At 38.0% G+C, this 12,514-nt stretch overlaps 1 protein-coding gene across 1 annotated transcript in view; it reads left to right on the plus strand.

The window, feature by feature from the left end:
- The window catches only part of LOC118969644 (THO complex subunit 2-like), a 133,395-nt gene that overhangs the window by 88,715 nt on the left and 32,166 nt on the right, over positions 1-12,514 (plus strand). Inside the window, 5 exon segments of the mRNA XM_073222184.1 lie at positions 6,781-6,822; positions 7,235-7,365; positions 7,465-7,566; positions 11,673-11,757; positions 12,363-12,456. Coding sequence (XP_073078285.1) covers positions 6,781-6,822; positions 7,235-7,365; positions 7,465-7,566; positions 11,673-11,757; positions 12,363-12,456 — 454 coding nt within the window.

A 12,514-nucleotide genomic window follows, 5' to 3' on the forward strand; every position in this document is an offset into this window, starting at 1 on the left:
GCTCCTTTATTAGGTGCATAGATATTTACAATTGTTATATCCTCTTTGTGTACTGATGCCTTTATCTTTATGTTATATTCTTTTTTGTCTGTTGTTATTTCTTTGTTTTGAAGTCTGTTTTGTCTGATATAAGTACTGTTAATCCTGCTTTTCTCCCCCTTTTATTTGTATGTAATATCTTTTTCCATCCATTTCTTTTCAGTCTGTGTATGTTGTTAGGTCTAAAATGAGTCTCTTGTCAGTATTTTATAGTTGGGTCTTGTTTCTTTATCAATTCTGCCACTGTCTGTCTTTTTATTGGTACATTGAGTCCATTTACATTTAAGGTAATTATTCATAGGTATGTACTTATTGCCATTTTATTAATTGTTTTCTGGTCGTTTTTGTAGTTCCTCTCTGTTTCTTTCTTCCTTTCTTATACCATTCTCTTTGATTGTTTTCTTCAGTGTTATGCTTGGATTTCTCTTTTTGTTTCTTCATTTTTTTGTGTGTTTGTATTGTAGGCTTTAGGTTTGTGGTTACTATAATGTTCATAGTTTCCTAAGTGTATATTAGTCTATAGTAATTTGATGGTCTCTCTAACACATCTAAAAGTACTACTTTTTTATTCTTCTTCCTCCATACTTTATGTATGTGATGACATAATCTACATGTTTTATTTATCCTGTGACTGATTTTGTATATAGTTGATTTTACTGCTTTTTTTTAAAACTTCATACTTGCTTAGTAAGTTATTGGTTTACTACCTTTACTGTATGTTTATTTTCACTGATGAATATATTTGGGCTTAAGGACATTTGTATCTACAGAAGACCCTTTAGCATATACTATGAGGCCATGTTAGGGGTGGTGAATTCTTTTACCTTTTGTTTATCTGGGAAACTTTTAATCTCTCCTTCAGTTCTGAATGATAACCTTGCTGGGTAGAGGATTCTTGGTTTTATGTTCTTCCCTTGCAATACATTAAATAGTTCATGCCACTCCCTTCTGGCCTGTAAAGTTACTGCAGAAAAATCTGCTGATAGCCTGTGGAGTTTCCCTTATAGGTAGCTGTCTGCCTCTCTCTTGCTGCTTTTAAGATTCTCTCTTTATCTTTAATCTTTGTCATATTAATTCCTGTATGTCTTCATGCTTTACTGGGTTTCCTTTTGTTAGGGGCTCCACATGCTTCTAGGAACCTGCGTGTCTATTTCCTTTACTGGATTGGGGTTGTTTTCAACTGTTACTTCTTGTAAGAGACTTTCTACTCCTTTGTCTCTCACTTCTCCTTCTGGGACCCCTATTATGTGAATATTGGTTTTTTTTTGCGTTGTCACACAGCTATATTAGCATTTTCTCATTTTTAGAGATTGTTTTTTCTCTCTGGTCTTCAGCCTAATTGTTTTCCTCTTCTCTAATATCCATCTCATTGATTATCTCCTGTACTTCCAGCAGTCTATTATTCATGCCTTCCATTATATTTTTCATTTCAGTTATTGCATTCTTCAGCTCTGAGTGGCTGTTTTTCAAATCTTGTACTTGTTGAATGCTTCTCTGAGAGTATTAGTACTTTTCTGTAGAGCAGCAAGCATCTTTATGACAGTCACTTTGAAATCTTCAAGAAGATTGATAATTTCCATTTCATTTAGCCCTCTTTGTGGTGTCTTATCCTGTACTTTTGTTTGGACCATATTCCTCTACCTCCTCATTTTGTCAGGGTTTCTGTGTTTCTTCCTTTGTATTAGATGGATCTGCTATGCTTCCTGGTCTAGAAAGTAATGACTTTATAGAGAAGGTGTCCTGTGGTGCCCAGAAGCTCAAGACTCTTTGCTCTCACCCATGCCTTGTTCAAATTTGTGGTGGACCTGCAGTTGCTGTTGGTGGGCTGTGGGTGGGACCACCTTTCTGCCTATCTGCTGGCAGTAGCTGATCTCTGTCAGCAGAGGGTGATAGGTGCCTCTGTGGGCCCTTTGAGTGCTAAGAAGCACTTCTGCTTGGATCATTGTGGGAAGGATGCCCTCTGCTTGCCAGGCAGCAATGGTGGTTGCTGTTGGGTTAGTGGGGTGGTGTGCAGGAGATTGTGACATGGGGCTGAGCTGCCAGCAAGGGAGATGGAGTGTTTGGAGCTGGCTCTGACAGATGCCTCACCTATTGGGCTGAGAGATGGCCAGGAAAGCTTGGAAGGCCTCCCTCTGCCTGCCAGGCAGCAAAGTCTAATGGCTGCTAGGCCAGGCTGGCCAAGCAGGCAGGTGGGTGTGCAGGGAAATACCTAGGGGCTGATTTGCCAGTGAAGGAGATGGAGCCTTTAGAGCTGGTTTCCCAGATCATTTGGGCTGAAGGAGGAATGGGGAAGCATCATCCACCTGCCCTTTCTCCTCCAGAGAGAGCTCCCTCCGACCTCCATCTGTCTGGTACACTTCCCACTGCTGGTTAATCTTTCAGACTGCTGCCTCTGTGTTGGGTCCCAGGAAGACTGAGGGAGCATTCCTGTCCTCCACAAGTGCCTGGAATCTCAGCCTCTCAGAGTGTTCCAATGCTCCCTGGTGTTGAGCCCCACTAATCACCAAAACCCAGTGCAATGTGGACTCGTGTTCTCTGGTGCCAGGTGTGCAGAGCTCCTGAGTGCCTGCTTATCCCCTCTCCCTCCTGTTTGTGGGCTGGGGGAAGGGCTTGGGTCCTGACCTATCCTGGCCCCGCCACTTTACCCTTCTCTGTGTAATCTTCTCTTCACCAGGTGTAGGTGGCCTGATCTGCATGCAGTCTGCAGTCTTCACGTCATTTTCAGGGTTAGTTGTATTTGCTGGAGGTGCTTCCTTGGTGGGCCTGTGGGAAGTTTCCACTTTGCCTTCCTACTCCCTCTTTTCCATCCAATCTCAAATTATGTATGTTTTAAAAAGTAGCTTATGTATTTAACACCAGATATTATTTAAATGAATAGTCTTCCAGCCTGAAGTTATTTGTAGTCATTTCTCTCTCTGATTGTGTGTGTATTCCTTAAATTGGAGGTGCATAGTTGTAGGGAAGGCCCCCCCCCCACTTTCTTTACTGTTCTATGAGAACAGCTGTCCGCTGCTTCACCCCAAATACATCTGGCCTTGTATGGAGCCAGATATGTCTGGCCTTGAGAAACCTGAAAACACAGCATGTTGTACCCATGAAGGAGCTAGATAAGAGCCCCGAAGGCCTGGCACCTGGCCACAAAGTCCACATGCATGCACGTCTTCAGTTGCTTCACCCCAAATACATCTGGCCTTGTATGGAGCCAGATATTTCTGGCCTTGAGAAGCCTGAAAACACAGCATGTTGTTCCTGTGACAAAGGAGCTAGATAGGTTCCCTGAAGGCCAGGCAGCTGGCCATGAAGGCCACATGCATATGCGTCTTCACTACTTCTGTAACCATGACTTAGCACTGTAGCATATAAGAAGTACAGCTTTCTGCAGAATAAAGTGGTCTCTTTTAGCACCCTCCATGACAACTCCCACTGCCACCTTTGCTCTTTGTGTTGCCCCAAAACCTCAAATGCAACCTCTGGACTCCGACAATAGTATAGGGCTTTCTAATAGTATGCTGATCCTCAAACCTTAGCATGTATCAGAATCGGCTGTAGGTCTTTTTTTTAAATTTTTTATGAAGGTATTATTGATGCACACTCTTATGAAGGTTTCACATGAAAAAACAATGTGGTTACTACATTTACCCATATTATTAAGTCCCCCACCCATGCTGCCCCAATGCAGTCACTGTCCGTCAGTGTAGTAAGATGCCACAGATTCACTATTTGCCTTCTCTGTGCTACATTGTTTTCCCCATGATCTCCCACACCATGGGTACTAAACATAATACCCCTCCATCCCCTTCTCCCTCCCTCGCCACCCGCCTTCCCACACTCCTCCCCTTTGGTAACCACTAGTCCCTTATTGGAATCTCTGAGTCTGCTGCTATTTTTTCCTTCAGTTTTGCTTCATTGTTATACTCCACAAATGAGGGAAATCACTTGGCACTTGTCTTTCTCTGCCTGGCTTATTTCGCTGAGCATAATATACTTGGAGGTCTTCTTAAAACACATTTTGGGCTATTATTTCTTCAAAGACACCTTCTATCCCTTTTTCTCTCTCTTCTTCCTCTGGTACCCCTATAATGTGGATGTTGTTCCTTTTTGATTGGTCACACAGTTCTCTTAATACTGTTTCATTCCTTGAGATCCTTTTATCTCTCTCTCTGCATCAGCTTCTATGTGTTCCTGTTCTCCGGATTCTGTTCCATCAATGGCCTCATGCATCTTATCCATTCTGCTTATAAATCCTTCCAGAGATTGTTTCATTTCTGTAATCTCCTTCTGGACATCATCCCTTACCTTTTGCATATTTCTCTGCAGCTCCATCAGCATGGTTATGAACTTTATTTTTAATTCTTTTTCAGGGAGACTGGTTAGGTCTATCCTGCTTCTCAGGGTTTGCCTCTGTGATCTTGGTCTGTATCAAATTCTTCTGCCTTTTCATGGCGATAGAGATATTTGTGAGGAGCTGGCACATGTGTTGGCTAAGAGAAAGTCTCTTCTTGTTGGTTTGTGGCCTTCCTCTCCTGGGAGAACAGCGACCCCTAGTGGCGTGTGCTGGGTAGCTGCAAGCAGACGGGGTATCTAATTCTTGCCAAGCTGCTGTGGAGCTCTGTGGTTGCTGTGGTCGTGGCCAGACTTAGGCTGCTTCTCCAATATGGCGGAGCTGCGTCCAAGGGGGAACGGGCGGGAGGCTGTTTATCATCGTGAGGGGCCTCTGAGCTGCGCTGTCGCCCCGGGGGTTAGGGCGCCCGGAATTCCCTGGGATTCCCAGCTTCTGGGCTAAGTTTCCTGGGATGCTTCCATCCAGCTGTGAGGTCCCTGTCCCTTTAAAACTTCCAAAAAGCACTCGCTTTTCTTTGTCCCAGGTGGGCAGGCTGCAGGGACCCACTCACACGTCTTATTGTCCTGTTTCCTTAGTGTCCAGCACACCACACACTGTGTCTGTGCTCTGGTGCGGATGGCTAGGGCTGTGTGTTTAGCAGTCCTGGGCTCCCTCTCCTTCCCTGCTCTGACTCCTCTCCTCCCACCCAGAGCTGGGGTGAGGGGCGCTTGGGTCCCGTCGGGGCCTGGCTTGTATCTTAACCCCCTGCTTGAGGCACTGGGTTCTCGCAGGTGTGGATGTAGTCTGGCTGTTGTCCTGTGTCTTCAGGTCTCTCTTTTAGGAATAGTTGTATTTGTTGTATTTTCAAGAATATATATGGTTTTGGGGGAGATTTCCGCTGCTCTACTCACACCACCATCTTGGTTCTCCCCTCTTGATTTATTTTTTTCTTCATCGTTGTTATAATTAATGTTTGATAAAAATGTTTCTTAGCTGCTTTTCTAGATGGTTTTATTGTGCTTTCTTTATTTTTTTTTTCAAATTTTCCTACATATGAAATACGGAGAATTGACATACAGACTTCAGAAACTCATATAAATATCTAGTAGGGAATTAGGACAGCTTAGAACTAAGAAAATGTTTTATTTCTATGGAGAAAACTGTGTACCTTTATTAGGTTTCTTCACATTGTTGTATACTAAGGAGTAGCTTAACTGCCTTTATATTCAACATAATATACTTTAAACCTAGTTCTTCAAATTATGACCTACCCTTATTTCTGCCTCCCGACATATACTCCCTATGCCATCAGAATTATCTGCCCTCCCCACCCCCAACCAAACAGAAGAAAGAAACAACCTAGTTTGTTTTCTGCCAGGTCACTCCTTCATAACCTGATGCCTTATTTGCTGAGCAGGATATATGTTGATTTAGTAACTGTTGCTGTGAAAGGGCCTATATCTTTATAACCTGCCATTTAAAAAAATAATGTGTCTTTTCCCATCAGGGTAATACAGCAGTCTCTAAATGAGTGTATGTGAAGATCTTGCACAGAGGTTTCACTTCCTGGTAGTAACACCTGTTAAATTATTCACGCACGAAAACATACATGCACAAAATTCCCTTATCTGCTAAGGAGATAAGCTTGTTGGGTGCATTATCAGCTTTTCCCCCTCCCTGACTTGGTACTTAGCTCAATCCTTCCCTGAAATCAATTGTTCTTGAGTATCAGTGCTTCAGTAGTCTTGTTGGCCTTTGCACAATCCTCTGACCTCCCACCTGCCTATATACACAAGTGTTACTCCTTCATTCAGAATGACCAGTCAGCATTGTCAGACGAGGCGCTTCTGGCTGTCATGCAAATCACTGGTAATAATAATGACCACATCTTTTTGGTTCAGTCTGTTGAAATTAGGCAGTGGTTTTGTCTTTTTTTCAGCAGTGTTATTAGTATTTTTGGCTTATTTCTCAGTGATGGCTAAGTATTGGTGAATTAAAATATAGCTTTAAATTTCTTAGGGTTTAATTTTTTTTAATTGTTGCCTTAGTGTTAGGTTTTATTCTGTAGAGGCAAAACTAGAACATCTAGACCGGAAAATGCAGATGCATCACAACTAAATTATATTGGCTGTGGTTTTAGGATGCTTTCGTTTGTGATAATGAGGTTGAGAAAATAATTGGCTTATAAAATTGACATTTAAAATTCATGAATGTCCCAAATTGTTTGGAGGTTAGAAATATAGATGGAGTCTAAAAATGTTAATTGGTAGTGCTGGCTATTTAAAATCTATATGTGTATAAAAAGTAAGAAAATAATTCACAACCATGTGCAAATTAATTTTTTCAAAATAGAAACTAAATTGTGACAGCATAATCTTAACCTTTTTGCATTTTATTTATATAGTTTTTTTAATTTTTAGTTTCAGTCTCATGGAGGCAAACAAGAAGATAAAGAGAAAACGGTAAGACTAGCAAAATCCAATGTGTCGACGTTTGTCTGGGTGCAACATACTGCAGATTTTCCTGTGAGCCAGCTTTTGTCCCTTGTGAATAATCATTTTATACATTTCTTACTGAATATAGCTTTTGGCATATAATACGGTTATCTTTAAGAGTGATGGCCTCCTGTTCTTGAGGATTACCATGGTGAGAAAGGAAGAGGGATAAAAATCCCTTGTTCTCTTCCTACCCCTTTCCTCCCCTCACCTCATTTGCTCTGTTAGATGGAGAGACATAATGAACCACTGTGAAAAGGACAGTGATAGTGTGGGAAAGTAGATATGGCAGTTTTTCCAAGGCTGACATAAATTTATTTGGGGAGGGTGGATTAATATAGACCTGTTACTGAAATAATTTTTCCTCCCTTCTTCTTAGGAAGTTATCCTTAGCTCTTTGCTTAGTATTACTGACCAGGTACTACTTCCATCTCTTTCGTTGATGGACTGCAATGCTTGTATTTCTGAGGAACTGTGGGGATTGTTTAAAACATTTCCATATCAGCATAGGTAAATACATAGTATTTTTGTATTTTTAACTACTATTCTAGTGCATTAACCACTAAGTATTTAACTTTTCCTAATTCTTCATCTCATCATTTTTTTAAGATATCATCTGTATGGCCAATGGAAGAATGAAACTTATAACAGTCACCCACTTTTAGTAAAAGTTAAAGCTCAAACAATAGACAGAGCCAAATATATCATGAAGTAAGTCTTAATTTGTTTTTCTTCATATTAATCTAAAGTATATCTGAATCCGTTTACTTCCTTTCAGTCAGTTTGTGTTGTGAGCCTCAATTCTGAGGGAGCCAGGAGTATTTGCTAATGGTATAACTGATTGTATGGATACTGTGGGTAAAATGACTATCAACTTTTGTGGTATTTTGATTACCAGGTTTTTCTGGTTGTCATGTTTGCATAGTTATAAAATCTAATAAAAATCCTCTTTAGGGGCGGAGCCAGGATGGCGGTGTGAGTAGAGCAGTGGAAATCTCCTCCCAAAAACACATAGAGCTATGAAAATATAACAAAGAAAAATCTTCCTAAAATAGAGACCACAGGACACAGGACAACATCCAGACCACATCCACACCTGCAAGGAACCAGCGCCTTGCGAAGGGGGTGAGGAAACTGGCTGTGTTAAGTCTGAGGTAGAAGTGGAAGTATTTGAAACTTAAATATGAAATGTCAGGCTTTTTAAAAATGTTTTAAAAAATACTTTTGGTGCAGAAATGAACAAAGTTATAAAATGTTTTTAACTTTTAGATTCAGATTTTTTAAAAAATTCTTTAAAAAATGCCAATAAGTTGAAGTCCTCATATTACCTTCTCAATCTTATTTTGCTTCTTTCCTAGAGGAAACCATGATCATGAATTTGGCATATATTCAGTTCACACTTTTACAATTGTACTCAGATATTGTATTAAATATTTATTAATTATGTTAATTTATAAAAATGGTAACATAGTATATATCATTCTGAAATTTGTTTTTTTAAAATGTTGGTGGCACAGAGAAGACAAGTAGTGACTCTACAGCATTTTACTATGCTGATGGACAGTGACCGCAATCGGGCATGGGGGTGGACTTGATAATGGGGGTAAGTGCTGTAACCACAACGCTGCTCATGTGAAACCTTCATAAGATTGTATATCAGTGACACCTTAATAAAAATAAAAATAAAAAAATAAAATTTTAAATCCAAAAAAAAAAAAAAATCCTCTTTAATGCATCATAGGATGAGTTTTTTTAAAGGACAGCATACTGTGGCCATTGCTCAGTTTACAAAATACATTTAGTGGTTGGTACAAGATAGCTAAGATTCTACAAATTTCCTCTGCTAAAGTTATAGTGATTTTCTTTCTTTGGAATATCTAATGGAATTATATAGAACTGTTTCCACAGGGAGTCAACTTTTGAAAGTTTTCTATTTTTTTCATTTGTGTGCTTTATTTTCATGTCATTAAAAACTTACTAGTGATTTTATTCTACTTCCTGATAAACTAAGAAGTTTAATTGAAAAATTATATACTTCAGATTATTTTGGTTTAAGATACTGAAGACACTGCTGTATTCCCAGTGTTTTCAGCAAGGCTGTTTATTGTCTTTTCTTTCACATTTGTGGTGTGGCTATTCTCATTAAAAGTAGCGCTTGCTGTAGTTTAACTAGATTTAACAGTATGCAGTGATACTGTCTTTGCCCAATTGCATTGTCTTTGGTCACAGTCTGTGGGGGAAACATGTATGCACAGTCATAATCTGGTTTAATAGGTGCTGTTGTACACTATGTATAGACTTAGAGGAAAGAAAAGAGAGTGAATCATCTGATCCTGTGGAAATGGGGAGAGCATGAAAGGAGATGATGTATTAGAACTGATCCTTCTGAAAGAGTTCCAGTCTTAAGAATTTCTCAAATAGAGGTTCTATCTTAACAACAGCAGCTAATATTTATGGATCCATTACTGTATGTGCCAGGCATTGAATTAAGTGGTTTATATGGATAACTTAGTAGTATATCTAATATTATTATATCTCTTAAATTTGTCTTTTCCATTCCTTGCCATTAACTTAGTTATTTTATTTGGAGTATTACAGCACCTTGTATTACTCTCTTTGTTCAAACCCTGCAAGTTATATGTCAGACTTTGTGGCATGGTGTTGTAAAGGAACCTCCATGACCTGTCCCTTCCTATTTCCAACCTCATTTCCCACCAGTTCTGCCTCCAGTTATAGTGAGGCCACTTATGTTTCCCTGAAATGTGCTATGATCTCCTTTCCATTTGCATATATTTTTTGTTTCATGTGTACAAATTTTCCCTTATATCTGTTTCCTTTCTCCATTTGGTGACCTCATCCTCAGAGGGTGGGCCTCTGGTGGCACCTCCTCTGTGAAGCCCTCTGTTAGCACAAACTGCCAAGCACAATTGATTCTTTATTTGTGACACCACTGTCCCAAATGCATATAGTGGTATCATACCCCTTGATATATTATGATTACTTTTCTTTTTAAAATCTTCTAATTGTTTGAATAGTTTATCCATTCACATGGTTTGATTTTCAGTAAGTATAAATAGGTAGACAGTAAAATGTCTCTCAGCCTATTGCCTGTCCACTTAGTTCTCTCAAGGAAAAAAAGTAGTCACTGTTTATTTTCTTACTGATCCTTCCAGAAATTTTTATTTATGTGAAAGTGAATACAAATATATTATTCCCCCCTTTTATGGTATTGACAGCACACAGTAAGTACTGTTCTATAATTTGCTATATTTAAGAATATAATAATTTTTAAATGGTTTTAAATCTGTCTCCCCAGATGGACTGAAGTTAAGAGAGGATCTATTATTCGTCCTTGTATCCCTAATGCTTAGCACTATGCCTCTCATAGAAGACATTAATATGAATGAATGAAGGGACTGACTAATTAATTAACTAAAATATTTATCACAGAAGAATATGTGCAGAATTCTTAATACACTTGAATTTTTGTTGCATTTTTAAGCTGTAACTGTTTCACCAGGCTTGAACAATGTGATTTTGGTATTGATTGAACCTTATGTTGAGAATAGAATGTATTAATGTATTACTTCCAGAATTTTATAAGTTTTTGATTACTCTTTAAGACATGAATTTGCTATAGGGAATCCAGTAATTCATTCCATAAATTCTCATTGATTGCGTTCCATATACGAGACACCATGATAGATTGAGGAGAAGACATAATCAAGAAAATATTCCTTTTATTTTTGTTTTTTTCTCCCCAGAGTGGTGGAGGTAGAAAGGAATGTGATAAAAAAAAGTATGGAGAGCAAAGGTTAGCTTTGGCAGGTAGTGAGGCCACCTGAAATAGTAGGGTTAAAAGTAAGGACAGGTGGTATTAAGTTTGAAGGTAGAACAGAGAGTATCGCCAAAGTTTAAAATTTGATGGGTCTCTCTTTACCATGGCAAAAAAGAAACTGGGCCATGGAGAATGAGAAAGAGAAGCACTTGATGAAATAATTTTGATTGATGGGTCAGTATTGTCATAAGAAACTTCTTAAGGTATGTCAAGTTTGCCACTTCCAGAATGGTCACATTCCTTGAACTATCAACTGAATTGATTATTTGCTTCGTTGTATTTTCAGTCTAGAAAGCTTCTTGTAACGTGTATGCTTTTTAAGTTTCTAGATTTTTTATGTAATAATTTCACCAGAAGAGTTGAAGGTGCTGTATAATAATTGTTTTGAATTCTAAGTACTTCATAGATATGAATTCCAGAATGTTAGTAAAAGAATACTGAACAGAGTAAAAATTAAACGGGAAGAAAAGGAGTAGAATTTATTTTTCAAAACTTGTTTACTTTGAATATAAAAACCAGAGAATTTCCTGTATCAAGGAGTGCAGCATTAGCTATTACTCTTTTGGGGTCACTGAGACAGATGGCACAAGGTAGTTCATTGCATTACACCAAATTTGATATCTTAATCCCTAAGGTGATAAATGAGCCTTTATAAATCTAAAATAATGATTCTCTATAAGAAGAGTTGTATGTACTTGTAGGGCACATTAAGAGTTTTAATGCTTATTACTATTACTATATAAGGAAATGTATATATTATAAATATTAAGCATTAGTACAAAATCTTAATATCCCCTGGGAGAATGCCTCATTAAAATAGCCCAAGTTCTGCAGTAAAGTATATGATGAATGTGGTTGTTTACATGGATTCATTTTTTATAATTGGAAAATAATTTTTTTTTCATGATGTAACAAAGTTATCAACATTATAGGGAAAATTATGTAAGATGATCCCTGCTACCTTTTTCTCCCCTTGTGGGCATCTAACCAAGGAAAATGTGAAGCCTTCTGGAAGACAAATTGGAAAGTTGAGCCACAGCAATCCAACCATTTTGTTTGATTATGTACGTTTTGAGGTTAACATTATTTTGAGGGACTTTTCTGTTTGTTATCTTTAAATCAGCACAGGTGGAAATGAAATAATGTAGTTTTTAAAATGTGTGGTAGTCTTGGGGTGGAACCTTTAGCAAATGGTTATTTCAGAAATGAAACTTAATATACAATATATTTAATACATTGATATATTTTTCTAGTAATATGTAACAATGCTACTGTTTTAAACACTGTCATTTTGATTTATTGAAACGTAGTAAAGAGATGGATTAGTTGATTTAGTTATTAGAAACATCTGAATCACATTTCATCATGATTCAGATATAAGACTTTCATATTTAGAGAGCTCTAAAACATTTAGCCTGAAAATAGCCTCTGTAATTCCAAAATTCAAGTTTAGATGCCCTGTAATTATTTGCTAATTGGAAAATACAGCCTAACAAAGTATTTTCTAAGTAAATGGTAGAATAGTAGGTTGTATATAAATACAAAATGGAAGGAAACAAATTTTAAGCATTATTTCTTTTGAAAAATAAAAAGTGTAGCCATTATTTAGATAGCACCAATTTCTCTTTCAATTAGTTAACGCCATCTATTCTTTGTTGCTGTCTTCCAGATCTTGTCACAAATACAAAAGTATGATAACTTAATAACACCTGTAGTAGATTCATTGAAATATCTCACTTCGTTGAATTATGATGTCTTGGCCTGTATCCTTTTGAGAGAAGTGATGCATACATTTCATGTTTCATAGGTGTTAATGGTGAA

This window comes from Manis javanica, chromosome 1, assembly GCF_040802235.1.
Source record: "Manis javanica isolate MJ-LG chromosome 1, MJ_LKY, whole genome shotgun sequence".
In the NCBI taxonomy this organism is placed as follows: domain Eukaryota; kingdom Metazoa; phylum Chordata; class Mammalia; order Pholidota; family Manidae; genus Manis; species Manis javanica.